The sequence below is a fragment of the Paramisgurnus dabryanus genome, chromosome 2 (genome assembly GCF_030506205.2).
Source record: "Paramisgurnus dabryanus chromosome 2, PD_genome_1.1, whole genome shotgun sequence".
Classification (NCBI taxonomy): Eukaryota; Metazoa; Chordata; class Actinopteri; order Cypriniformes; family Cobitidae; genus Paramisgurnus; species Paramisgurnus dabryanus.
This window is the reverse complement of record NC_133338.1, coordinates 40,771,323-40,798,317: the sequence shown is the minus strand read 5'-3', so window position 1 is coordinate 40,798,317 and position 26,995 is coordinate 40,771,323. Positions and strand designations below refer to the sequence as shown.

The 26,995-nt window shown below is 37.3% G+C and overlaps 3 protein-coding genes across 6 annotated transcripts; 1 reads left to right on the top strand and 2 right to left on the bottom strand.

The window, feature by feature from the left end:
* The first annotated feature begins 3,654 nt into the window (after positions 1-3,654).
* Positions 3,655-7,524, top strand: traf6 (TNF receptor-associated factor 6). Its single transcript, XM_065289235.2, has 7 exons — positions 3,655-3,719; positions 4,249-4,547; positions 4,843-4,993; positions 5,111-5,269; positions 5,415-5,486; positions 5,590-5,667; positions 5,835-7,524. The coding sequence occupies exons 2-7, from the start codon at positions 4,249-4,251 to the stop codon at positions 6,702-6,704; spliced, it is 1,629 nt and encodes a 542-aa protein (XP_065145307.1). The 5' UTR covers positions 3,655-3,719; the 3' UTR covers positions 6,705-7,524.
* Positions 7,001-11,644, bottom strand: LOC135778721 (proline-rich protein 5-like). Of its 4 annotated transcripts, none has more exons than XM_065289238.2 (9): positions 11,150-11,644; positions 10,494-10,585; positions 10,124-10,204; positions 10,005-10,053; positions 9,849-9,906; positions 9,672-9,763; positions 9,314-9,454; positions 9,128-9,227; positions 7,001-7,826 (listed from the first exon to the last, which is right to left on the bottom strand). In XM_065289238.2, the coding sequence occupies exons 2-9, from the start codon at positions 10,550-10,552 to the stop codon at positions 7,567-7,569; spliced, it is 840 nt and encodes a 279-aa protein (XP_065145310.1). In that variant the 5' UTR covers positions 10,553-10,585; positions 11,150-11,644; the 3' UTR covers positions 7,001-7,566. The 4 variants fall into 4 exon arrangements, with proteins under 4 accessions (XP_065145310.1, XP_065145309.1, XP_065145312.1 ...); XM_065289237.2 differs by having other exon boundaries at positions 10,494-10,560; XM_065289240.2 differs by lacking the exon at positions 10,124-10,204 and having other exon boundaries at positions 11,150-11,643.
* Positions 11,645-11,820: 176 nt separating this feature from the next.
* trpm5 (transient receptor potential cation channel, subfamily M, member 5) lies at positions 11,821-25,570 on the bottom strand. Its single transcript, XM_065289243.1, has 26 exons — positions 25,488-25,570; positions 23,498-23,565; positions 23,258-23,408; positions 23,003-23,183; positions 22,754-22,920; positions 21,346-21,523; positions 21,175-21,239; positions 20,788-20,973; positions 20,579-20,675; positions 20,333-20,451; positions 19,283-19,612; positions 18,941-19,090; positions 18,384-18,507; positions 16,496-16,641; positions 16,303-16,415; positions 15,712-15,810; positions 15,355-15,616; positions 14,773-14,891; positions 14,561-14,693; positions 14,305-14,479; positions 13,895-14,066; positions 13,444-13,622; positions 12,608-12,740; positions 12,401-12,473; positions 12,234-12,324; positions 11,821-12,116 (listed from the first exon to the last, which is right to left on the bottom strand). Exons 1-26 carry the CDS (start codon positions 25,512-25,514, stop codon positions 12,022-12,024), a joined length of 3,633 nt encoding a protein of 1,210 aa, XP_065145315.1. The 5' UTR covers positions 25,515-25,570; the 3' UTR covers positions 11,821-12,021.
* Positions 25,571-26,995: the final 1,425 nt, after the last annotated feature.

Genomic DNA, 26,995 nt, shown 5'->3' with positions numbered 1-26,995 from the left:
TCACTGAAATAATTTTAGAGACATTTTTAAAGGTAAAAAAAACCTACATAGTGTCGCTTTAATGCACATTGGCCTATCTGTATAAATTATGTAGAGTTCACCTTTTGTATTTATTTGACCCATTTTCATTCAATAATGTATTCATTTTCTAAAACGTATTCATTAATCTTTAATACATGCAAATAGACAATATAAATATTAAATCATGCCTGTTTAAATTTATTTAAGAATCTATTAACCATTGATTTTCCAATTTAAAATATACACAAAATTCCTAAAATTCTAAACTACTCCCTGTCTCTCACTACTCACCATACCTTTAAACAGCATTAAGGGGTTCCACAAATTTAAAGGGTCACTACATGAATTCACCCTAGGCCACACATCCCAAAAATTTAAAGCAAACGCAGTTCCTATGCAAGCATGTGTGTTTGCTTAAGTGTGTGAATGTTTACGGGGAAAGGTAGAACAGTATTTCTTCTTATGCACAGGAACAGACCTCACATTATTCTTGTAGTGGCTGGGCAGCTGATTAAAGCCTATATCCACAACTGAGGTCATTACCGCTAGCGTGTTTCACATGCCTATATGTCTGATCACACCTTACAAGCTGTGTGACACTTTATGCTTTAAAAATCTCTTGATATCTTGACATATTCTCTTTCCTGTAAATAATTGGTCTATAAATTGCATTTTAAAAGGAATGTAGTAAAAAAAATCCTATATCCTAATAGATTATTTTGTAATACTAAAAAAATTAAACTGGGATGTAATATGATGTGTGTAGTGCTCTACTATACTATTTTTTACTAGCCAATTCCTCTGGACAGTCTGCCTGTGGAATCAAACACCTTTTAGGGTAAAACATCTGAGTTGGTTTCATTCACTGATTCCATTAAGCTGGCATTTGTTTTGAAAATGACTTGCTGACATTCCTTCAATTACATCGGAACAGGTCTGTTTCTTTAAATAGAAAAGACTTTTAAAGGCAAACCCATAAATTACAGAGACATGTGGTTGTATACACGTCCAGTTATAATTTACTGTACTTCCAGTACTCATTTACAGATGCTATTATATAAATACATTTACATTTAGGCATTTAGCAGACACTCTTATGATCCAAAGTGATTTAAAAAGATTAGAAAAAATAAAGCATTCTTTTAATAAGGAGGCAATATAATATCATTAACATTATCTATTTGCGCTTAATATTGTTAAAATTTTGAACATAAAACATTTGAACTGATGCATTGGCAGCATAGAGCATCCCGTTTGCCAACTAAAGCTGCTGAAAAGAATATATATATAAAAAAAGAACAGACTACTATCAGGCGTCAAGCACCAAGAGGCATGTGGTTTGGTGCAAAAGGAGAACAGAGAGCATGTATAATGGATTCTAGTGTTCTCTCCCCACTCATTTAGCAGTACAACTTCAACACTTTTGGTTTAAGTGCCTAAATAAAGAACATATGTATGGCGAGCTACTAAAGTTTTTTAAACAGAGCTGCTTTTGTCGATATATGCAAGAGTCTGTGAAAGAACTGAAGCAATGAAATCTGCCAAACTGTAGAACTTGAACATACCGCCATGCACGCTGTAGCAAGTCTATGTCAAGTGTAGGCTTAAGTCTCAGATAATTTTTTTTTAAAAAAGGTTCATGAAGTGTCTCTAAAACATGAAAGATGTGAATGTTATAAATTCTTGGTAAATATAGGATGCACAATATCAGCCATTATCCTCTGGTCATTTTATTTAAGTAGCCTAATTGTTAGATATGAAAACAAGACGTATAATCATAAAACAGAACTGTCATAATAAGGCCTATACATGTGTGACTACATACTTGTTTTCTATTTATTTAGCTATATCTATGATCATAATTGTGTTGAGGTTTTCCCAAATTGAACTCACCTGGTCAAAACAAAACTGGAAGTTTGTTAAAAGCAAAGACCTGTGTTAATATTTGCAAGAATTTCTGTTTGAGCAAGAGGGCGTGCTCTGTATCCGGAGTCTGGTTAATAAGGAGACTTGTTATATGCAAGTTGTTGACCTTGCCGTTTATAAAATGTGCTTTTCATGAGTGACATAGAAGCTTACTGTGATCCTCATCTACCCACACTCACTACAGACCACATACAGCCCAGAAAAAAATGTAACAAGCCAAACTGGGCACTTAAAGAGGCATCCGAGAAAAAGATTGTGCTGACATCAGTTGTGAGGTCTGGAAAAGCATTTGACAGTGTACCTGTACCTACCTTAGTGTAAAGGATCAGCAACACAAAATTTAGATACATGGTATGCTGTAGCAAATCTGGTTCTAACCCCCCCCCCCCATGAATCTTAACTTCAAATCTTAAAATAAACGAATAGTATTTTTTTTTCAAACAAAGAGATTTCATATAATATACCTGTAAAGCAGTTCATCTGAGCAAATAGGAGTACCTCAGCTGGCCCATTGCCCCATGCATTTGGATGTCATCTATGCTGTGGCCACAGGTTGTTGAGCTGCTTTAGTTGTAGGAAATTAAAATAAAAAATCCTGGCATTATGGCAGTGCATGGTGTCTGGTTGATGGCACCACATAAAATACGTTTAGCTAGCAGGTAGCACATCCACAAAGAGCCTTTCTATACAAATCTAATACTATTAATCATCTACCATATTAAATCAATTATTAAATTATTAATATAAACCATCGTCAAAATCAAATACACACTTAATAGTTAGTAGGCGCTAACAGTGGGCTATATCATGCAAACACTTGAGAGCCTTGTTGCACCAACCCTGTTTTTGTGACATGATTCGCCGTATTTATAACGGTTTATAAAGTACAGTATTAACAAATTTGGAAAACAACGTGCATACATTTTTACCGAAAATTTTAAAATAAGAAAATAGGCCAGCTCACGTACTCAAGAAAAAGATTATGATTCTGAGCACACGTATTAACGTAAACATAGTAATTTAAATATAGGTTTTGACAAAGTAGTGTGTACATGTGGCAGTTATATAATATATCTAATTTAAATGTTACAAAGTAGTAATTAATTTAAGAGGTGTTCGTTTTGTCGATGCTCTGCGCGCAAATCGATCGGTGTTTGACATCAATGCACCGCGAGTGAAATCGAAAGCAGAGCTTTTATATCGCTCTCGCGTTATTTAAATGTCATACCACGATCGGTCTACGCAGCGCCGCGTTATTGTGTATAATACCAACAATTGTTTTGTCTATAAGTACCGTTAATATAACTATGTAAAAATACTGAACCCCAGTCGTTTAAATCACTAAATAAAATCACATTAGGGAGCTTGAAAGATAAAAAATCATAGTTAATAGCGCCATCTTGTGTTTTGCAATATATGTGAGATTACAAAACTCGCATTTCTCAATCCGAAGGATGCAGCCCCCGGAGGTCGCATTATGCAGGCTGTATTATACGTCATCAAGCCTGGTTTATTTAAATTAACTGAAAATTACATTCGTAATTCATAAGCATAAAACAACAATTCAAGATTAACTACGAATAAAAGTAAACTTTTAAATTGTTAATATTCTGAAATAAGACAGTGTCGATGACGTATGCTGCCTGCAAATGCGACCTCCGGAGGCTGCATCATTCGGATTGCGAAACGGATAGTGACGCTGTGTGCCCCATGTTTAGACTCAATACAGGAAGTAATAGACAGTAGAGACAGCGAGGCCGGACCAAGCTAAGGTGTGTAAATGAAAGCTAATACGAATAAAAGACTTGTTTTATTTTTCAATATGTCATATTGCATTGTTTTTGGTATTATAACATTCATGATATGTAGTAACATTTGTTTGCATGGACAATAGACAGTAAATTTAGTTCTAAAAGTTGGACGCTAGTAAAGTCGGTTGTAGCTGAGTAGCTGTTTTCTGCTAACTCACTTTTACTCAGTTCATGAGTAATAATGTATGGCTTACAATGTAGCTCTAAATTGTTACGTTTTGCGCTGTGGTTATGGTATTTAGAGGGGAAATTAACTTTATGACAAAGAAAGGTTTCATATACGGTATAACGTCAGTCACGCCCAGCAGCATTGCGATTCAGGAAACAGTAATTTATTGAATTATAAATCATTTAGACCTGCAATTTCCTATCCTAGAACCCTTTACTTCGCCTTAGCACTTCTTAAAATGTTTATGTAATTATATATACATATATGTCTTGTGTCTTCTGCGTACACACTTTTTACCTCATTCTTTTAATGTGATTACAGATGGCTTGCAGTGACACAAAGAAGTCCAGCCTGGGTGGTGCTTGCTGTGACAGTGATTACAGCAGTTGTGCAGCAGCTATGGAGAAGGAGAGAGAGTCGTATCTCAGCCCGACTGAGAACCCCTCGACTATTAGTGTCTCTTCTTGTTTCCAACCAGACCAGCAAGGCTATGATGTAGACTTTGACCCTCCACTAGAAAGCAAGTATGAATGTCCAATCTGTCTGATGGGCCTCAGGTCAGCAGTGCAGACACCATGTGGACATCGATTTTGCCATTTGTGCATCAAGAAGTCCCTCAGGTCAGCAACTTCTGTGATCACTGTGGTTATTAGTGATCAATTTTGATGGTTTTGGTTAACCAATGTGAATATCTAAAGAGCTTGACCAATTTAATACTAAATTGTACACCAGATTGTTTTTGGTTTTTTTGCCACAAGAGCAGGGTTGTTGGCCAATATCAGTAAAAATGACTAAATAGTGAGAGTAATGCAGTTGCAGTAATGCTGTTCAAATAAAATGTAGTAAATATGTTGGGTTCTGTTTCATAAACGGAAAGAATGTTGCCTAATATTTATTTATTTCTCTTTTTAATAGTGACACGGGGCAAAAATGTCCGATTGACAATGAAGTGCTGCTAGAAGAACAGCTTTTCCCTGATAACTTTGCCAATAGAGAGATCCTCTCACTCACCGTTCGCTGCCGAAACGAAGGGTGCAATGAAAAAATGGAGTTGCGGCAATTGGAGGTGGGATTTGTTTACTTTAATGGACATAAAACGTCAAAAAGACCTTTAATGACGCGTTTTACACATTCACAAAAACATGCTTAAAAATCAAATGTTGTTTTTTTGTCTCTCCTTTAGAAACACTCCCCTAAGTGTAGGTTTGCCACAGAGCAGTGCACTCAGTGTTTTGAATTTGTTCGTATAAGCCTTATGGATGAGCATAAGACCCAGCACTGCTTACAGCGCCTCATGACCTGCCCTGACTGTGCAGGGAGCTTTGTGTTTGCTGGCAGACAGGTGCAAACCTTTGTTTTCTATTCACAGGTTGTAGAAGTTTGGATTTGAATGATTGGGAAAGGAGACGGCTAGATCAATTTATTGATTTGTGTCTGTCTTAGATGTTTTGTCCTTCAATAATTCCTTTTCTTTATTTTTCTTGTAGATTCATAAACAGATGTGTCCTTTTGCTAATACAGCGTGTGAATATTGCGAAATGGAGCTTATTCGGGATCAGGTGCGTCAGATGATGTCACTGTGAACACTACCTAAGGCATAACTGTCTTCTTGATAAGTGAAAAATACTTTATTAAGGTTATTGTAATCTGTTTTTCTTGCAGTTGGAATCGCATTGTGCCACAGACTGTGTAAAGGCACCTGTAGCCTGTACCTTCAGTACGTTTGGTTGTCGTGAAAAGGTGGGCCATGAAGATGTCATAGGTCTAAAGTAATATACTGGGCTTCTTTTTATCACTCCAAAATGTAGTACTACTTTAACTTGTCTATTATTATATCTTGATGTTAAATCTAATATAGTAATGTAAGTGCTCATTTTGTAATTACTTTGGTGACGTACTTGTTGTAGATGCCGAGAAATGAGCTGGCCCAGCACATGCAAGAATTTACACAGATGCACATGCGTTACATGGCTGAGTTTCTGCGCAACCAGACTCTTAATGGCCCTCTTGCGCCATCAGCATTTGCCCATTCCTCAGCAGATGAACGTGGTGCTTCCTCTCGGCCAGCAGAACATTGCCAGTGTAGCCAGGAGCTTAGGAACTTAAGGGAGACTGTTTCGGAGCTGGAGGGACGACTTGTTCTCCAAGACCAGCTGATCCGAGAGCTGTACATTAAGAATGAGACCCAGAGAACCCAGCTTACTGAATCACGTCTTAAGCTGAGCACACTGGAAGAGGCCACCCGAGAGCTGGAAGCCCAGCAGTACCAAGGTGTCTACGTGTGGCGGCTCGAAAACTTCTCGGCCCACCTGCGGAACCAGGAGGCCGGTCAACCTGTAGTTCTTCACAGCCCACCTTTCTACACGGGACGGCCGGGCTACAAACTTTGCCTTCGGCTGCACTTGCAAACCCCCAGTGCTCCGCGCTGTTCCAACTATATCTCGCTTTTCGTGCACACTATGCAGGGTGAGTTTGACAGCCAGCTCTCTTGGCCCTTCCAGGGCACGATTCGGCTTTCCGTGTTAGATCAAGTCGAAGGGCAACACCACGTGGAAGTAATGGAGACCAAACCGGACCTGCAGGCTTTCCAGAGGCCCACTGTGCAGCGCAACCCCAAGGGTTTCGGCTATGTCACTTTTCTGCATCTACAGGCATTGCGCCAGCGTGGGTTCGTGAAAGAGGATGTGCTATTGGTGCGCTGTGAGGTCACACCACGCTTTGACGCTAGCCTCAGGCGTGAGGGTGTCCAGCCTCGGGGCCCAGAACCTTCACTTTGAGTTCCTAGATTTCAACACCGCCCTTTTACATTCTTAAGTTCTCATGTGTCGCTCAGACATACTCTGTTGAAATGTGGCAAAACCAGTACTTTATGAGACTTACAGTACACAATAATTACAACTAGGTACGTAGTTTAATTGTGAAAAAGTGTTTTATATAAAATGTTTCTCTAAGTCATTTTAGTGCTGTGCAATTTATGGGCAAATTCATATATGGAAAGCTTCACAAAATCAGTGATATGCCTGTAAACCTAGCTAAAATAATACAAAACATTACTTCAATGGTGCTGCCTATACAAAGTGTTCACAAGTTTATTTTTTTTACAATACTATTCAACTGCAAATATGTCACACACAACCAGAAACACAACAGTAGATTTTGTTATCTGTATAAGTCTATCATTTAATGTTGTATGTATTTAATGAGGTTTAACAATCATTTTTATAGAACCGTTTTGCAACCCGGCCAAAAACTGTTCATTGCAACAAAGTTGAGTAACAAGCTTTACCTGTAAACCAGCCGAGAGGAGCTGCATACTTTACTAAGTTTCTTAATTCATTCACCTTAAGTCTTATTAAGGTGATTTTGAAATCATGCCTGACAAAGCTTGTGTGTAAGTGGTCTATGTGCTTTTAATAATTTTGGCTAAAACAAATATAAGTGTCTTTTTAATCATGTTAATTAATCTGACACGTGTTGACACTGGAAATACAACAATCTTATTTTTCTTTGTATCATCCACAATGCAGTGCTCATAAATGTGTTTTAAAAGTGAATTTTAGCCTAATTCTGTTTACTGTGACAAAAACAATCCAGAAATCTCACAAACGCTCTCAGAACATGTGACTGATTCAAGTTGCGTCAGAGATGTGCCCTAGTCCCATCTATGGTCTCACAGCTGTCACCCATCCCAGAATACACCCTACTAGTAACAGAAAGCAGCTGGATGTCAGAATGGGCATTTGTCACACTGTGACGTCGTTTGTTTCCCACTCGTTCTTGGTACACGTCTCCTTCCTGTTCCACAACAGGTGATAGCAAAGAGCTTTCGGAGATGTAATGAGTAATCCTTATCTCGGGTTGGCCGAGCGGAGCTGTCATGTGGCTTCGATCAGTGCAGCCTGTGTATGTGGGAAAGTCACAGATTTGTAGCTGAAGCAATGAACCCCCTTAAGAGATTGAGATTATTTGGTTTGCTTTAGATATTGCCATTTTGTTGTGGGGAAATGGCATAGCTGGGTGATTCTCACGAAATCCAGATTTAGGAGGTGTCCAACATCAGAACTTTTAAAAAACCTTTGAATTTTTTTGCACATATAAGATTAAGGTCTGAACCATTATTTTTAGAGGATTTAAAAAATATTTCCTATAGAATTATTTAAATCATTATCAAAAATTATCATTAACGCAACATGATATTACATTAAATATATGCATTTACAAACTCATGTTTTGGTAATGAGAACTAAAAAGTTGTCTAGGTACTATGACAAACAAAATTTCAACTTTTATCTGGAGAGAAAAAATAAGAACTGCTTACCTGGTAGCCATCTTGACTGTCACATTCAATTTTGTCCCTTCCAACTATTTTTTTTTTAATGTTAGTTCCTTGAGTGCTTAAACAATGATTGAAAATTGTTGCGGAGGATGAGAAAATTGGTCTTGGGCACATTTATATTCCTTATTATTGTCTCTACACTCTAAAAAACAAACGGTGCTATATAGCACCAAAACAATTGCTTTGGATCGTAACGATAGAAGAACCATTTTTAGTGCCATATAGCACCGGTGAAGAACCAGTGAAGCACCAGTGAAGCACCAGTGAAGCACCTGTGTAGAACCATATAGTGCTATGTAGAACCATATGTGGTGCTATATGGCCCCTATATGGTTCTACACTGGTGCTTCACTGGTGCTTCACTGGTGCTTCACTGGTGCTTCACTGGTTCTTCACCGGTGCTATATGGCACTAAAATGGTTCTTCTATCGTTACGATCCAAAGCAATTGTTTTGGTGCTATATAGCACCGTTTGTTTTTTTAGAGTGTACATTTACCAATGATCACCAAATACCACATGTTTCTTTACTGTAAATGTTTATAGTATAACATGCACTGAAGCTTTTTATTTTTTAGATTTTTTAATTATAAATATTTCCATATCAAAGAACCCAAATCCAGTCATAGACACGTTCTGGTAATGAAAAATTTCCCCTTAAATATGGAAAAACAACAAAATTGGTTTTGTATGATGTCATTTGAAATCATGTGCATGATAGTACATGAAGGATGTTTGTAACTGTATGCTTCTTATTTTGATACTCTTACTTTGCATTTACTTTTTTCTAGTAAAATGTAAAGTCTAATTTCGTGAGAATCACCTAGTTGTATTTTATGAATAATAAATGAATCGGATTTTCTTACTTGTGTGCCTGCAGTTACATAAATAGGGTGTGACCACCATTGCCACCATACTCTCAAGTTTGCAATAATTCTTCGAGGGGCCTCTGGGGTCCTGGATTCCCTTTACACACACACACACACATGCAGAAAGGTTGCACGAAGGAGATCCAGATGGTAATTCAGTATGGGTTTGGAATTAACACTCACCTGTAGCACAAGTAGCATCTGTGTGATGGATGCGGGGATGAGGGGCATGTTTTTGCGCAGCAGGTCACCCAAAGACAGCTTTATTAGTACCAGATCCCTAAAGCTTAGAAGAGCCATCTGTCTGACTGTCAACTCTTGACCCTACAAAAAAAAATACATGCAAGCTTTGGCTTTGAATTTGGCTGTGCAGTCAGTTAATCAGGATTACATACCACATACTAATTCCCGGTCAATCTCATGAGAGTGAATGTTTCACAACCTCTAGCCTTGCAAAAGCGAGCGCAGACCTTGTCAAAAATGTAAATGATTGAACCTATGTCAGGCAAACTTTGAAACAAACATTAAGCTGATGGTTTACCTGCAGAGGATAGAAAATTGCCTGTATGGTAGGTAAGATTTCACAAAAAAATCTGTCCCACGTCTGTGCCAAAACAAGGAGCTGTTTCTCCCCTAAAGGAAAAAAAATATATTTTATGAAGTGTTTTCTGATGGAAATTTATGCACATAAATAAATACACCAGAAATCGTGCCTGACCTTCATGCGTTTGAATCTCTTCCAAAATGACTGATAGACCTTTGGTCAGAATCTGATTCTTTAAACAGTAAATGACAATAACATAAGCAATTTCCTCCTCCACTATTAATGCATTTATTTATTTTTTTTAATGTAAAAACTGATAAGCTAGAGCACCTGAAAATATTCCTTGATAAATGAGCCCATGTTTGTCCTTAGAAGCCATCTGCAAAAGAAAAACTAATAGTATAACATAATAGTAACCTAGTTGACTACATAATAGTATTTTTTTATACCTGATATTTTCATTTATAGTGTACAGCTCATTCGACTGTAGTTTCTTTCCCTGAAATACCTTAATACATGCAGAATAGATACTAAAGATAAAATAGGAAATATCAGTATTTGTTTTTAATTGATACATTTTTATAATATTGTAAAATTAATATATTACACTGTAAAAAATGACACTTTTGTCAAATCAACATATATTTTTACATTACTTTAACCTAACAGATTAAACAATTTCAACTTGTTTGTATAAGTTATGTCAACTTTTTTAAGTCAAAACTTTAAAAAAAAATTTACAGTGTAGACAACACAAATATAAAAATATTTAAACCAGAACATAATTTTTACACCTAACAGGAAACAAAATATATCCACCTATTTGTAAGAGCAGTGCTGGGACATTGCAGGATGGTGTCAGGGATTACAGCTGACATAGGGAGGTCTGTGAGGACATACGAATGGAAACCCTGAATTCAATACACGGAAAGATACTTAAGGCATGAAAGTAGATCATGTCTGAAATGCTCGAACATGGTCGACTGCTGTGTCAGTTCACAGAACTCAGCTCATTTCCAGGTTTTTAGACCATGTGAAAGTAGACAGGTGGATTTGGCAACTTACTCTTCGAGTGTCTACTTCCTGTGGTGCACCAACTTCCTGTTACTAACTATCCTGTTCTGTTTATGTCTGTTTACTCATTAACCTCAAATCACCTTAACATTGAATCGCAGGCAAACAACATTTTAGAGAAATACAGCAAACAAAAATAAATAATGATTGATGGATCTAAATATGACCTATTGTAAAAATGTATCAGCTGTCAATTATACACAAATCACATAAAATATTACTATTTAATATAGTATATCAAAAAAATTGAAGTAATAAATAATAGTATTTATTTTGCAGCTCAAAAATTATTCACTTCAAACATTGTAAACAGCAAATATGTTTTGAATCAATAGGCACAAAGTGGAATATTTACAGTAAGTAATGCCAAGTTTAATAAAACCACAAAAAAAAATACATACCAAGCTTGTCCATCACAAAGTAATGCAAAAATAAACATTACGTTAGCAGTTCCTTTCAATAAATAATCTGGAGACGATCTTCTGCATTCATAAAAACAACACTTCAATACAACAACATGTTTGTCCTCAATTCCGAAACATTTCGTTTCCCTCGGGTCTGGCTTTGACGACTCTCTTGTATTTTGGGTAAATGTGCCTAGTCAACTGGTTACTGATTCATTAGTTATGTGAACAGTATTGGTCATTGGATGAATGAATAATCAGTGTCTTCCTGTGTGAACACACCGAAAAACTGTGAAGTTTACACTGTGATAGATTAAAGGTGTATGCCTACATTAAAACATACTTGAAAAGAGGAAACTTGAAAGGTGTTGGGTGAGGGCACAAAGACTGTGTACCATCCACACACTTCCTCACATGGTGCATTCATATTGTGTGAAAAAATGCTATCAAAGTTAGAAAGAATATATTAAAGAAAATAATTGATAGAATAGTGGGAAAAATACAAACATCTAATATTACACCTTCCATACTTAGAAACTAAATAAGAATATATTAATTGGAATTGCATAACATTATAAATAAATATATTTATAATGGATAATGTATATTTATAATATATAAATAAATATATTTATTAACATAGTGCTTAGAATTGTTTCATTGTGATTTACAGTTACAAAAAAGAAGCACTTTAGAAAAACATTAGAAAATAATGTATTAAATATTATTTATTCATCCACATGCCAAACAGTGCAAAATCAATTAATCTTCACTTAATGAAAGCTCCTTCAAAACAATAAAACCCACTCCATCTAACAATAATATCTCATTCAGTTGTAAAACATTTTTATAATAAAATTGCAAGATCACTATTTCTTGTTTGCACCATGTGATGAATGCCCTGATGGCTGCTGACGCTTGCCTTCCTGTGGTTGCTGGTTTTTGATGCTTGCAGCGATGGACCCTGTAAAACACAATGTCACGTGTAAACAAACACTGTGGCGATAGAAATAAGAAACTGATACAGAGTGAGAAATGGAAACCAGAGAAAGGAAAAGAGGAAAACGTAAAGAATCCATACGTGGGGGTTTAGGCACGTCTCTGTCACACTTTAGGGTACTTTTGTGGAAACACTCCGCAATCCAGGACAGCACCTCTCCGCAATACCTCACCTAGATATAAAGGTTTAGATTCAGTGAAGTTGTGAGGATGATTAAACAGCAAATACGTCAGCAGCAACTCATTCACCTCAGTCTCTACTGTTGCCATGCGTTTTTCTTGCTCTTTAAAACCCCCAATCAAACTCAGTATACTCTGCACCCTATGAAGTGTAATATAGAAAAGGTTAAAAGGATGTGCTCACACAGCTTACGTTTGCAACAAATACAGTAACAACCTATGTATGACTTATATTTATAGTATTTCCTATAAGCAGTGGGATTTATTGTAACTCACTTAGAGGAAGTGTATTTGAGTCTCTCTGCACTGCTCTCTCGAAGCTCTCGTTCTAGTTTTGCCAAGAAGTTCTCCTTCTGCACCGTCTCCCATGTCATTAGCTTCTGATCCAGGCCAGCAGGGAGTTCCCTCTCTAGTCACAAAAAGAAAAGAGGAACAAATATATTTGACCACAGTTTCTTTCAGTATTAGCTTCTCTGTGCTGGCATGACCTTGTGTTTCTTTTTGTAATCTGATTCCTGATCATTTTTTAAATGTTTGCTTTTGATAGCAGAAAATAAATAAAAAGTACAAAGGCTGTCACTGGGGCGGTACCTTTAAAAAATCCTAATATGTACCATTTTGGTACAGATATGTCCCTTTGATGTACCATAAAGTTCCAATGTGTTCCCTTAGAGGTGCCAATATGTCGCCATGAAAAGGAAGTAGCGATTGTCCTATTTTCCCCATGCTGATGTATATCTGAGTGAAATGTTGCTATTTACTAATTGCTGCTATCTTTTCCGAGACCCCGCCCACCAATATGACCAGAAGTAAAGAGAGGGGAGGACATTGCGTTTTGATTAAAGATTATGAGGGCACATTAAACATTTTTTAATGATGAAGCTCACAGACAAGTCATTTGTAAAAAAAACCAAACAAACACAATATTCCAAAACAATTTACAGTTTTTCATTTCAATTTCATTGTGACTTGAAGTACCAAACTGTACTTTTTACAAAAGTACCTCTCCGGTGAAAACTTTTGTACCATCTTGTACCTTTTTTTTTCTAAGAGTGCACAAAGAAATAAAAAATAGACATGCATTATGAATTAGCAGAAAAAGATTGACTTGCCCAAAAGATCTTGCTTGGATTCTTCTTTTTTGACAAAGCTTAGGAGAAGCTGGGAGATGTGGCTGATGATGATAAAGGGTGGGGCCAGGGCGGGACGACTGTGATATTCAACAATCAGGTTATAACGCTGAAACTTCCAAAAGATGTCTGCGTTCTCCTGCACCACCTGAAAGGTGTAGCTGTAGAGAAGTGATAAGAACTTTAAATTTCAGTTTGGATATGATACTTTGATGTTGAATTTTACACATAGAAATGAATGGTCATCAATTACGTATAGTAATACATATACAGTAACAGTTACAACTTTCAATTTTTAAATGTAAATTGTTAGTTCATTTTAGCTAATAAAGTAATGTTAACAAATATAAGTGTTACTAAGATTTTTTCCATACCAAAGAGCCCAAGAGTGTACCATCTACTGTACTATGATGTGCATTTTTTGGACTCTCACCTGAACATGGCAATAAGGAGATTAAGGAGCAGCACATTCGTGACCAGCAAATAGATGACAAGCAGTAGAATGACCAGCCAGTTGGCATAAACATTCGGACAGGGTGGCAGGGTGCCAGCGACGATCTCATCAACATCATCAGTGCAATTAAAGTCTTCTGGCATTTTGGCAGCTGTGATGACACACAGAGAAAAACATTAAGGTTAAAACTGCAAAAGCTCCACCTAGAGGCAAACCTATTAAATAGCTGCTGAAAAATGCACTGAAAGAAAGCATAAAATGAAATAAAATGGATTAACGGTTGAACCCAGGTCATATCTAATAAAAGACACATTATTATAGGCTTCCAGCAAAGGAATTGTATTACAATGCATTAGAGTGCACTTTAAACGAAAAGATTGGCATTGTACCGTCTATTTCCTCCAGAGGAATCTGTCCAAATATATGAAGATATGGGCGGTAAAGTGCTCTGCGAAAAACCCAGTCGATACGCGGGTCATTGGGGTGCAGGAGAGCCTGCGTCGTCACTCCGTACGCTATCAACCACACGCTCAGGAAGAAGAGGAAGAAGAACACATCTTTGATCTGTAAACCAACAGCAAGGAGTTAGATGATGTTTATTCGGGGGACGGTTTATAACTTTCAATAAGACGGCGTACAGATTACCATTCTTTCCACAATGATGATCTTGGGCCCGAGTTGCTTGTGGATGGCAAAAATGTGAATGAGCCTCAGCGTGAACACCATGAAGTCCAAAGCGAGAACTGTGCGTCCAGCCTCATATGTGTCCTGGGCCATCCTGTAGACAGGACGAGGAGATTAAGATTAGGAGATTAGATTCTTGATGCTACTCATACAGTCACAATATCTGGTCATACCTGCAGGACACCCCAACAACGAAGAGAAGGATGGCCACCATATCACACTTGTTCCAGCTATCCTCCACATAGAGCATGAACTTCTTCAAAATACTCATGTCCTCATCCGTGAAGAAACTCTGTGGACCAGAAAGTGTTGTTCATCAATTTTCATCTTAAATGAATATGAGCTTTGCACCAAGTGTTTGATCCAGCTAGGGCTTTCACGATATCAGACTTTTACTACACAATTATCATTATTATGCCCAAAAGAACTCACAATAACAATATTATTGCACTATTTATTACAATTTTAAATAAATAAACAACACTATTAGTCACATTCATCTTAAATATTGTTCAACTTTGATGAACTTTTTTGATCCACTTCATATGTTGACTAGTGTATATTATAATATTATATTTTATATTATCCTTAAAAGACAAATGTGAGAGTCAGAAAGAGAGTTTGTTACCACTGTGACTCTTAAGGCAATAATATATAACTCAAATTTGCACACATTAAGATCGGGTCAACAGACACACATAAAACCACAACTTTTAAAACAAGCAAACAGATGTTGAATCTTAAACCAGTCCTACTTGTCTAAGTTCCTCCAACACCAGGGTAAAAACCCAAAAGTACAGGATGATCTCAGCTGCAGACGGGCCATCTGGTGGTGGAGGGCGGAAGTCGATAAGAAGCACGTAACTGAATAAAATGAGAAATGCAAAGTACATTATGACATTTCCCAGGAACACCGTGACTGGAGCGCTCCAGAAATTGTTCCATCGTCGCAGCACAACGTTGAAAAAAGTCGAACTGCAGCTTCGAGCACCAGGGTCCTTGCCTCCTTCTGCAGCGCTGAGGGGAAAAAATGCAAACCGTTTTGATGTCATCTTCCGAAAAACCTTTAAACTTTATTATTGCATCTTTTGCAAAAAGAAATATGGCCTTACCCTGGGTCATCTGCTGTGAGCAACAGGGCTTGTTCAGTTTCCAAACTGTCTAGCTCAGCAAACGGTTCTCCTTCCCCTTTGTTTTCTAGTGCTTGCTCTCTGTGACACACACACAAAAAATCACATTGGTTTTTATGCCTTATGGGGACATTCCATAGATATTCTGTAAAACTGTATATTCGATCCCCTAACCCAACCCCTTATACTAACCCTTACAGGCAACATATCCCCTTTTTACACTCAAATAAACATAATTTAGTATGTTTAATAATCAATTTGAATTGTGGGGACCAACAAGCAAGACCCTGTCTGGGACATCCAGGCTATTAAAGATATCAATATATATTCTGAATGTTCTTTACATTATGTTGTATGATTTTATGTAAAAAACAATATTGCACAAAAAAATCACTTTATATTAAAAATTATGTATATTAAAAACTGCAGTTTGGAATGAGTGTATCATGACAATATGTTGAGAATTTTAATTTAGTTAAGAATGACGTCAGCGATAATGAGACCCATTTAACATTGCAAAATTATAAGATTAATTATCAAAAATCAGTGTATAGTCATGCAAAAAAGCCATACTTGAACTTGATGAAATTTGTCAGAATGAGAGGAATGATGAAGAAGGTCAGCATGAGTCTAGAGATGGAAGTGTCAGTTCTCATTGCTCCCCACCAGACTTTGGTCAGCAGGGCCTGTGGAAGAATCATTAAATATCATATTAGATAATGGGAATAAGTGCATCCTAATGTAAGAATTAGAGATAAGCTCTTACCTGGACCCCATCATGTGCAACAAAACATCTGGCATCTGCTTCCGTGGCGAGATTGAGGACAGTTAATTTGTTCCAACAGCATGTATTCCGCACCAGTAAGGTGAAGGCTCTATCTTCGCTGTTTGAGTAACACTCACTGAACAGATCTGGTACCAGAATAAATTGTAAGTAGTTAAACTTTTTGCAAGATCTAAAAAAATTGATTGAAATATTGCAAAAATGTCTGTAATACAAGTAATAATGTTGTTATTTTACAGTATACTTATGGACATGCTGAGTCAGGCGAATGTTGGTTTTTGACGTCAGTCCGACTTTGGATTTTGATGTCAGTGTGACGTTGGGTTTTGACGTCAAGCCAAAGTTGGTTGTTGACGTCAGTATGACATTGGGTTTTGATCATAGATATGTATAAAGGCTAGATGTCTCGCCCGCGCTGCTGACCATTTGAGTGGAACGTCTGCATTTGGCGGCTATCTTACCACAGGCAGCTGACAATAACTTGCTTAATGTTTTACCGATTTCAAACGGTTTGGTTTGTTATAAACGTCAAAGATGTACCTATGACACTGCATACTTATACTAAAAATGTCATGAATAATGTTAAAGCATCCAGAATTATAGCCATTTTAATAAACCGTATGAAAATTGGTAGAAAATTGAGCAAGTTATGGTCATTTCAAAGTACCTGCAGCATTAAACTCAATGCTCTGAGTGAACAAGCTGCCTGTGGTAAGATGGCCGCCAGGTGATGGCGTTAGAGACTCCGCCGTAACACATCTAGCCTTTATAAATACACTATCTATGGTTTTGACATTAGGCCGACATTGGGTTTTGATGTCAGGGTGGCGTTGGTTTTTGACGTCAGGCCGGCATTGAGTTTTTAAGTCAGTCCGAGGTTGGGTTTTGATGTCAGTATGACGTTGGGTTTTGAAGTAAGTCCGATGTTGGGTTTTGACGTCAGTATTACGTTGGGTTTTGAAGTAAGTCCGATGTTGGGTTTTGACGTCAGTATCACGTTGGGTTTTGACGTCAGTATTGTGGAATAATCTATGTGGTTAAACTGCATAATGTTAAATAGAGTGTGAACCTCCTGTACTGTTGGGGCACTAGGGGGCATAGTTGGGACAGAAAAATAAACTATGTGTTTAGACCCTGAGACCTAGTGTGTATGTGTGCTCTAACAAAGCTACTTAAAAGTAGATAATACGACAAGTATGATGTTGGGTTTTGACATTATTATGACATTTGGGTTTTGACATAAGTTGCATGCTGAGTTTTGACATCAATGCGACATTGGGTTTTGACGTCTGGTCGACGTGGGGTTTTGACGTCAGGGTTTATGATAAAAGAGACGCTCACATTTGCCAGATACTCGCATAATCTCATGCGTAATCAGAGTTTACTGTTAAGGGAGTGTCTTGCGTGAATTTTGTAAAATGGAGCATCTCTTTTATCATAAACGGTTTTGACGCATATGCAGCAGGCACTTATTTTGACAAAACATGTGATGCATATGGTTCATGATGCAACAAACACATATTTTGAAAAGGCAAGCAACACACGACACTCCGAACACTTATTTTGAATTTGCACCCCTCGGATGAGCAGTCACGAGCCGCCACTGTTGACGTGTTGACTTTGGGTTTTGACACATGACAATTCTGAAAATAATAAATCTTAATGATCATCTTAATGATCTTGCCTGGGGCCCCACAACCCCACGGGCCGGCCCTGCCTGAATGTTTGTTATACTTAAGGTCTTAGGTCAATGCAGAGAGCAAAGAGGCATGGTGAGACAGATAATCATGCTTTACCAGAACATGTATGAGCGATTAGATGAAAACCAGAGGGTGTTTCGTCTTAATAAAGATAGAGGTTTATTTCTCACCTATCGCGAACTGCTCGTACTTGGCGTTCTTCATAGAGCGAGCAGACTCTGCTTCAGTAGCCAGATGAGACATCTCCTTCATAATTTTACAGCCCACCAGAGCAGCAGCCACTGCCTCTGGGCCCTGAGACATGAATGGGTACCACACATATATCAGAAATATGCACAATAATGAAGGAATAGCATGCATCAGTAGTTGTTTTTATACTGTTTATTTTTGCAGATATGTGACCCAGTCTATGAAAACTTAGCTGAAGGCTGTTTTTGTTTCTATTTCTTTACTGTTTTCTACATTAAAGCATCCTACATAATTAGTTTAGAGACTTCAGACTTGGAGATTTCATAGACGTCTCATATAAGAGAATAAATTAAAAAGCATTTATTTTTTCTTTTACCCTTACAAAGTTTGATCTTTAAAGCCTGCTGTCATTCTGATATTGTACTGGAACCGATTGGTTACCAATACGGATCAGATCATTTAAAGAACAAATCGGACAATGCAAATCAATGTGGTTTTTAAAAGAAAGCACATCAAACAAATAGGTTTATTATCTCACCATGGCCCAGAAGTAGTTTGCCATTTCCTGTCTATTCTGCAGAATAGCCCAAAGAAAGAGGTCTCTCCAGGGGTACTCACAACGTCTGTCCATGTCCTGTCCTTGGAGGTCTTTCTGGCCGTGGAAGAGTCTGCCTTTCCCTGCCCTATCCTGCAGCAGACGACATAATATAGTTAGATGTCTGGACATGATATAGTGGAATTAATAGAAATGGCCACCAAGTGATTTGTTTTGGGCAAATACTGTTCTTAAATGTTGAGACAGATCGCTCGACCTACTTTCAAACAATACCTGTATTTTACAGATTAGATGTTTATGTATGAAGTCATACAGAGGTCTCACCGCTGGAAGTTTTTGGTAGAAGCCCTTACAGGTGTCGTGCAAAAAATCTTTAAGGACTTTGGAGACCTCGTAGAAGGTGAAACGAGGCCTGCGGTCCCCTGGTTCAGTGTGGGGGTGTCCAGACGTCCGTGTGTTGGATAAATAAACCTGATGTTTTTTCAGGAGCAGGGTGTGAAGGAGGTTTTTTTCAGACACTGCGCAGTAGAGTTCCTGAAGACGTCCATAAGTTAGGAACTCGTTCATATTCACTCCGTTATCCACAAAGAGACGCACAAAGTCGGGCTTGTCATTCATCAATGCCTCCATCATAACCTCCTCCAGGTCCTGTGCCTAAAAGTGAATTATAAAATATTGTGTATAAGAATAAAAATGAAAACGCAAAACAGGGTAAAACAATTTCTGGTGACTTAATTATTTAATACAAATCTAAAGTGATCTACAGTACTTTTAGTAATTAAATAAAACGTGACATTTGGAAATAAAGGGGCAGGATACCGCAGCAAAATATACTCTGTAATACTTTAAAGGTGATGTAAAGTAACTTCAGCCATTTTGCTAATTTTATCCATACACTGTTTCTTTTCTTTCTTCTTTCGCCATTCCAGCATGGCTATTCATGGCAAGACCTGGTTAATCCATACACAAGTTGATCTACACAAATTAGCCATACACTGTTTGGGGGAGGGTATCCTGAGTATTCCTGACACAGGAAGAACAAGCAAATTCCACACAGAAAGGCCACCTGACCTAGCCGGGGCTCGAAGCACGGACCTTCTTGCTGTCAGGCAACAGTGCTAACCATTGTGCCGCCCCATACACTGTTTAAAACCACATCCTTTAAGCATGTGTCAATGAACCTGAGCACTCAAACCGATTCACAGACAGTCAAGTTGCGTATTTGGCATTAAAAATGTGGGCATCTGCCCTAAGTCAAGTGCTGTCAAAAAGAGGGATTTTAAATAAACTTACACTTGCAGTGCCTTTAAAGAGTACACATACAAAAACATATACAGGCATATACAAGTATGTAAACATGAGTGTAATTCATACAGTCCATCGAATGTCTCCATTAAAGATTTCACTCTTAGCAATGTCCACCCTATTCCAAGCCACAGCCAGTTTCAGCTCATCCAGAAAGTCCTGCGCTTCCTGACTTTGACTTTTACAAGCTGATTTCCGACAAAAACAGAAGAAAAACAACAAACTCACTGTCATGATACAAACATCTTTCATTCCTAAAAGCATTCACGTAAGGGAGAAAGTTGTCTTTAAACAGGTCATGAATAGCCTACTCACCCTTAACCAGGGCTTTGAGAATCACTGTGTCCAGTTCTGAATCTTGTTCTGGGTCATGCACTGTTAAAAGATGACCATTGTCCAAAATTCTCTGGATCTAATGGAAAAAATTACCTCAGTGTGAATCTTGAGAAAATGTATTTTGTGGTATTTCTGTCTTAATCAGAAGTGCAACATTGAATATTATTTAAAACAATAAGGTTTCTTACCAGTTTGACCCAGAATGGGATTTCAATGTTAAGTAGGCTATTTGTAAAGGTATTAACTAACAGGTCATGGACCATTTCAGTATCCCAGCATCCTCTGTCCATCAGAATCACTAAAATGTCTGCAACACCTCCTGAACCAGCCAAAATGAGCCATGGTATAGAATTCTGAATGTTTCTGTACATTCTCTGTTAGAAATACATAGAAGTATCTGTTACCAAGTGGTAATAATTCATAAAATATAATGTATTACATTTAGATTAATGCATTTGGCAGACTACGCAGACAAGGTTCACATTTTACACATATAGCATACTATATATTTAAATGCAATGCTCTGATAGCTGAGCTACTGGAACATATTGCAAGACCATGACGTCAAGCATTACCTGTAATATCCCTGGCTCTCCATGAACCAGAAGACACAAAACAGGTATTTCTATACTGCCTGTACCTGTTAGAACATAAATTATGACGATTTTAGAAATATCATAGACAGCGAGAAGATAAAAATAAGCTATTGTGATGATAACTGTAACTGTAAGTCTCTCTTGACGCACCTCCATATCCTGTGCGCTGCTCAGAGATGTGTTTGAGCATCTTGACTCTCATTTCTCCAGTGGCCCCGGGTCTCTGAGGATCCTCATCTACCAGGATGAAATGGGAATGATTGCAATCTAAGGAATACACGGAACCATGGGGGAGATCCTCAGATGTGTATTCTGCTGGATGATCAGGCTAAACAAAGATCACATGAAACAAACGTAATAAATGTATTAAGGTAGATGTTTTTATTTAAAGCAACTAACAGTGCATTGAACCTATATGCATTTTATTAATGTATATTATGTGATTAAACATTACTCTAAAGCCTCATTTTACACTGTCAGAAAAAAATGGTCCAAAATGGTCAATTCATTCATTCATTCATTTATAGAGCATAAATGCAAAAAAAAACTACTAGAGCATGTGTTACTTTCTTTAGATCTTTAAAGGATAGGAAATACTTTTCTCTAGATAAGAGGTCTTCAACCTTTTTCAGGCCAAGGACCTCTTAAATGACAAAGAGAAATCTAATTAAGACTGTATTTATTATTATTTATATTGTGTTGGGGGTAACGCATTACAAGTACGTGCATTAAGTAATGATATTACTTTTCTGAAGTAGCGAGTAAAGTAACGCATTACTTTTTAAAGGTACACGTACATATATGACATTTTTGTGATGAAATATGCACTTTCTGAATGCACAAATTTTCAATCATTAAAAAACCTGATCAAGCCTCAGCCAAGAAAAAGTAACGCAAAAGTAACTAAAAAAGTACATGAAAAGTAACTAAGTAATGCAATTAGTAACTTTTTTTGAGAGTAACTTAATATTGGAATGCATAACTTATAAAAGTAACTTTCCCCATCACTGTTTATAACACATACGTTGTTATGATGGTTACGTTACAAAGCTATTTAAAAAAAACATTTTAATTTAACAAAATAGATTTTATAATGAGAACGTTCTGCTCTTTATTTTTTTATTATTAACCTAATAATGCATTAACTTAATTAAAAACAAAATAATAAAATTCCATTCAAACATTAATTGGAGGACGCGCAGTAATACCACCACGGACCCCCAAGGTTCCCGGGACCCCCTGTTGAAGTGCCATGCTCTAGGTTTTTTTTACCCTTTTAAATGTTTAATTAAACCATTTAGGTACAGATATGTATACATTTGGTACCTTTACATACCTTTGAGGTACTAATATGATCTCTTTAGATGCAAAGGTGTACTTTTTGACAGTGACAACTAGGGACCATTTTTTTCTGACAGTGCCGATGACTTTGGAAAAAATCTTTTTTTTTACCTTATTAATTATTTCACTGCATAACAAGATAATCATATGTTTTGATCAATGAATCAATGCTTATCTTCTGAAAAGACTACAATGAAATAATTTAAAGCATCATCACCTTTGTGTTAAGCAGCAGCTCTTTGTTCTGAATCATATTCCAGGGAGTAATCCCAATGGCCACAACTCGCACCTTAGAGGAAGTGCTAGCAAGAGAGTGGTCCCTTACGGCCTGACCCAGATTCTTTGTAATGCCAAAACTCAAACCACTGGTGAGAAACCATGCCCCTACGTAGGTCAAAGGCCAGTGAATACCAAAAAGAGATTGTTGTGTGAAGTGTTTATTTTTTTAAAGAAGTACATGTTATACCTGTGCTATGAGCAGCCTTTACAAGGCCTTTTCTAACGGTGTCCCTCAGCCAGGGTTTCATCTGAGCCAACTCATCACCTCCCACTAGTGCCACCACCAGGTGAGGAGGGGCAAGACCCCACTTCTTAGTCAAGATCTGATAGATTTCCGATGGATCTGTGGAGCTGGTCACCCTTGCGAACTGGACTGACAAAAAACTTTGTGAATAATGTACATAATCTCACATAATGAACGTCCATATGAGCCTTTACATACCTTGCCCCTAGACCGACTGGTGCCAATGAAATCAACATCTCCCAAACGTCCAGCCGTCCAGTGGGGTTTTTCAAACCTCTCATCCCCCTTCTCACCCATATGAACGATAGACTCTGTAAGTGGTGTGTAACAGCGACATCCAGACATTGAACTGCAAACATACATGGCACAAGCAGTTTTACTTCCATAGTGCCTGCACACAGAGCCGGATCACCAACCGACAATTCCACAATGTCTCACCCTTTATCTTGGTAGTCTTTCAAGAGTTCCCCACATTGCATACATCTCCTGCCCGGCCGTAACGTGCCCTATGAACACAATTCAAACATATATGCATCACTCATATTCACTGTATTGCTGCATCTATCAATTTAAGCTGTGGTTGTGTTCGATTCCATAAAGTGAGGCACTTTAAATGGTTGGAAATCTTTATGTAAAGCAGTAGCCATTTTCACTTTCATTCCTTACACACATGCAAAAATGCCCTGCCTATTGGTGAGGTTATGCCATTATGAATTCAGAAACACGTGCATTTTACCAACCTCAGGTGAATGAGAGGGGAATGAGTCAGCAAGCAGACTGACAGGCAAATAGATAGTCAGACAGAATGAACAAAATCCAGACTAGATAATCTTTGAATATGGACATATAAATAATAATAAAAAGCACTCTGGTAGAATGAAATGCATGCAGACAGAGACAGACAAAAAGACTAGATAGATGGATAGATAGATAGATAGACAGACAGACAGACAGACAGACAGACAGACAGGCAGGCAGGCAGGCAGGCAGACAGGCAGACAGGCAGGCAGGCAGGCAGGCATAATAAAACACTCTAGTAAAATGTATTTGTCTCAAATGCATAAAATACAAATAGCAGGCAAAGCTTACTGTCCGCAGAAGTTGTTGATATGTAATTGACAACTATTGCTCATTTGCATTTTGGCCAACAGTCATTCTACAGTAGGTCTGTGTCTTTCATGTGGTTAAATGGGCACTGACAGAGAGCGTAAGTTAAACAGGTCTGAAAGCATAATCCAACAAAAACATTTCAGGTAGTTCTCAAATCCTATTGATCTAATCACACTTGACAAATCTCATGATTTTTTTTAATCAATGATTAATTGCCCAAATGCTATCAATGCTATATTTTGTAACTGATGTTTATCAGCATGCTTAACACTGCCACAGTGTTTGAAAAAGCGCTTGAAGCCAGGTTGCGGAGTTGGTCACAGCTGCATGTGTCACTGTCATCAAGTCCAGGCAGGATATCATCTTTGTGTTCATTACAAGATCAAGTTTCACATTAAATGTTATACAGTATAATATTACAGTATAACAAGTCATTTAAGCATTGCAATACAGGTTTGTGCAGTTCTATTAATGCTTATTGTAATAGTGGTGTGCTGTTTGATTTTTTTACTCATCAAAATTGTGCTGTGATTTAGGTTGGGAAACACTGATTTAATGTATTGCACCACACAGTCCTTAACAAGAGAATCTGAGAATGCTACTGCAATATTTACTTATAAATCAAAGCTTAATATAAAATGAATTGAAAATAATTTTTTGATTAGGTTAGGGTTTTTGATTTTTGAACAGAGGCATTTGTCAGCTGTTGAGCTAAACCACTGACTGAATGCAAAATGGTAATCTAGATTGTGGGTGTGTGTGTGTGTGAGTGTATGGAGATGTGCTGGCCTTGATTTGACTAGGGGATAGGATGGGGTGTATGAGACAGGGAAATGCCATAGACAATGCAGTACGCAAACACAATCATTTGCATTAAAAGTCACACAGAGAAATGACAATACATCTATCATGAAACACACCTTTAAAACACTACAAACACAGTTGAAAATGTGAAAATATTACATTTCCTATAACAATGATATCATTAAATGTTTTTTGCATTAGTATCACTTTATATGCTGTGAGAACATATAATTTCTGTCCAATAGCAGTAGCAGTAGTTAGGCATATGCTAGAAAATCACACAATAAAATCCAAAGGCAGTAATATCGTAACATTTTAGTATCATCTAAAAATATTGAACTACATGATTAATAATTGTATTTCTATATATCTCTGCATATTTCTAAAATACATTATAAATTATGTTCTTTTTCTCATTAATGTAATTTCAGACAATTTTCAGGAAATCACAGACAGCTCTCCAGAAATGGCCTGGAACTTGATTTCATGTTTTGTGCTAAAAGAATTCACTCACCATAGGAGTATCATGAAGCCCCAGCATATCTGGATTTTGGGTCGAGATCCTCTGAGACTATTTTAGGCCGCCACAAGCTTAGGGCAGCTCTGGTGTCACCAGGAAGTGAATCAGGGAGTTTATTCTGACAAAACCACTCCCTAACTGACCGCTGCCACATAAACTCAACCACCTGCATTCAGTCAGACTTTCTCCTGATCTCCTCATTTTGTAGAAATTTCTTACTTACTTAATCATCTTTGTCCCGTGTGAGATCATAAGGGCGGAAAAACTATTTAGGAAAACTCCTAAATATTAATTTCAGTGTAAATGATTTTTTTTTTGCAAGGTCAAGTTGCAAGGATGTGCTTATGTTCCATGTTACATAAATATGGAAAAGAGTTGGATATTTAAAAATTATATGGATCCATGAAAAATACATGTTGTTGATGTGTTAGAAATACTTTATTGACATTTTTCAAACACATTCAGAATTCTAAGATTTGTTCAAATTAAGGATTATTTGGAATTGAGGAGTCAGCTTACAGATTTGAGCATGACAAAAAACTGGAAGTTCAAAATTTTCTGTGTACTGTAAATGAGTCAAAACAAAATGCTGATCTAGTTCTGTTGGTAACAAGGAAAATTAACAAGTATCATGTACAAAACACCAATTAAAATTAAAATTCTTTAGATTCACAGCTTCTCCAACATCATTGTCAAATTACAATAATAATGACCGAGCAATTTGTGGTGTATTGGACAAATGATGCCTAAATTGGGTGCTTTTTCCATTTGGACATACTGTTGTTTTTACAACACAAAGTTGGTGAAATTTCCATCCTAAATGAATGAGAATCAATGGTTCCTCTCCCATGGGATCAGATTTAATTTTGCAATTTTTGAACTGAAATGCATCCATGTGATTTTAGATCAGTTGTGTCTTCACTGTATATCTCCAGTTTTGTGGCAACGTCCCAGTCAGCCACTAGGTGTCAGCAACTTACTGAAAATATAGCACGAATGAGCACCACTTTTAAATAAGGTCGTTCTTCACGATGGGCTGTGCCCTGTGTGTGAAAAAACACAGATTTATGCGTCAGTAAACGGCAGTAGAAAGTTCACATCAGTTTACTTCAGAAGTAGCCTACCTTAATATGAAAACGATGCCCGTCACTGACATCAGGGTCTCCTCAAAGATATAATGTTATCTCATGTTCAAAGATACTCTATTTAACACACTCAGGGTTTAGGAAAGTGCATTTGGTAAGCATTATAACATTAAATATTTATCTTAATGTTACATAAATATATAATTAAGTAAATATATAAGTAATGCAAGGCTCAGCACCACACAAGCGTTTACACGTACATAGCCTAATCTCACGAGCACTGAATTAAATTAATTGTTCTCACAAACCTTTCCGTTAATATAATAAAATAGTATTGGCTAACTTTAATTTCTGTAATGCTAAAATACCATGTTGTTTTGGTGAGGGCTGAATTGAATTTAGCTAGCCTATTTAGCC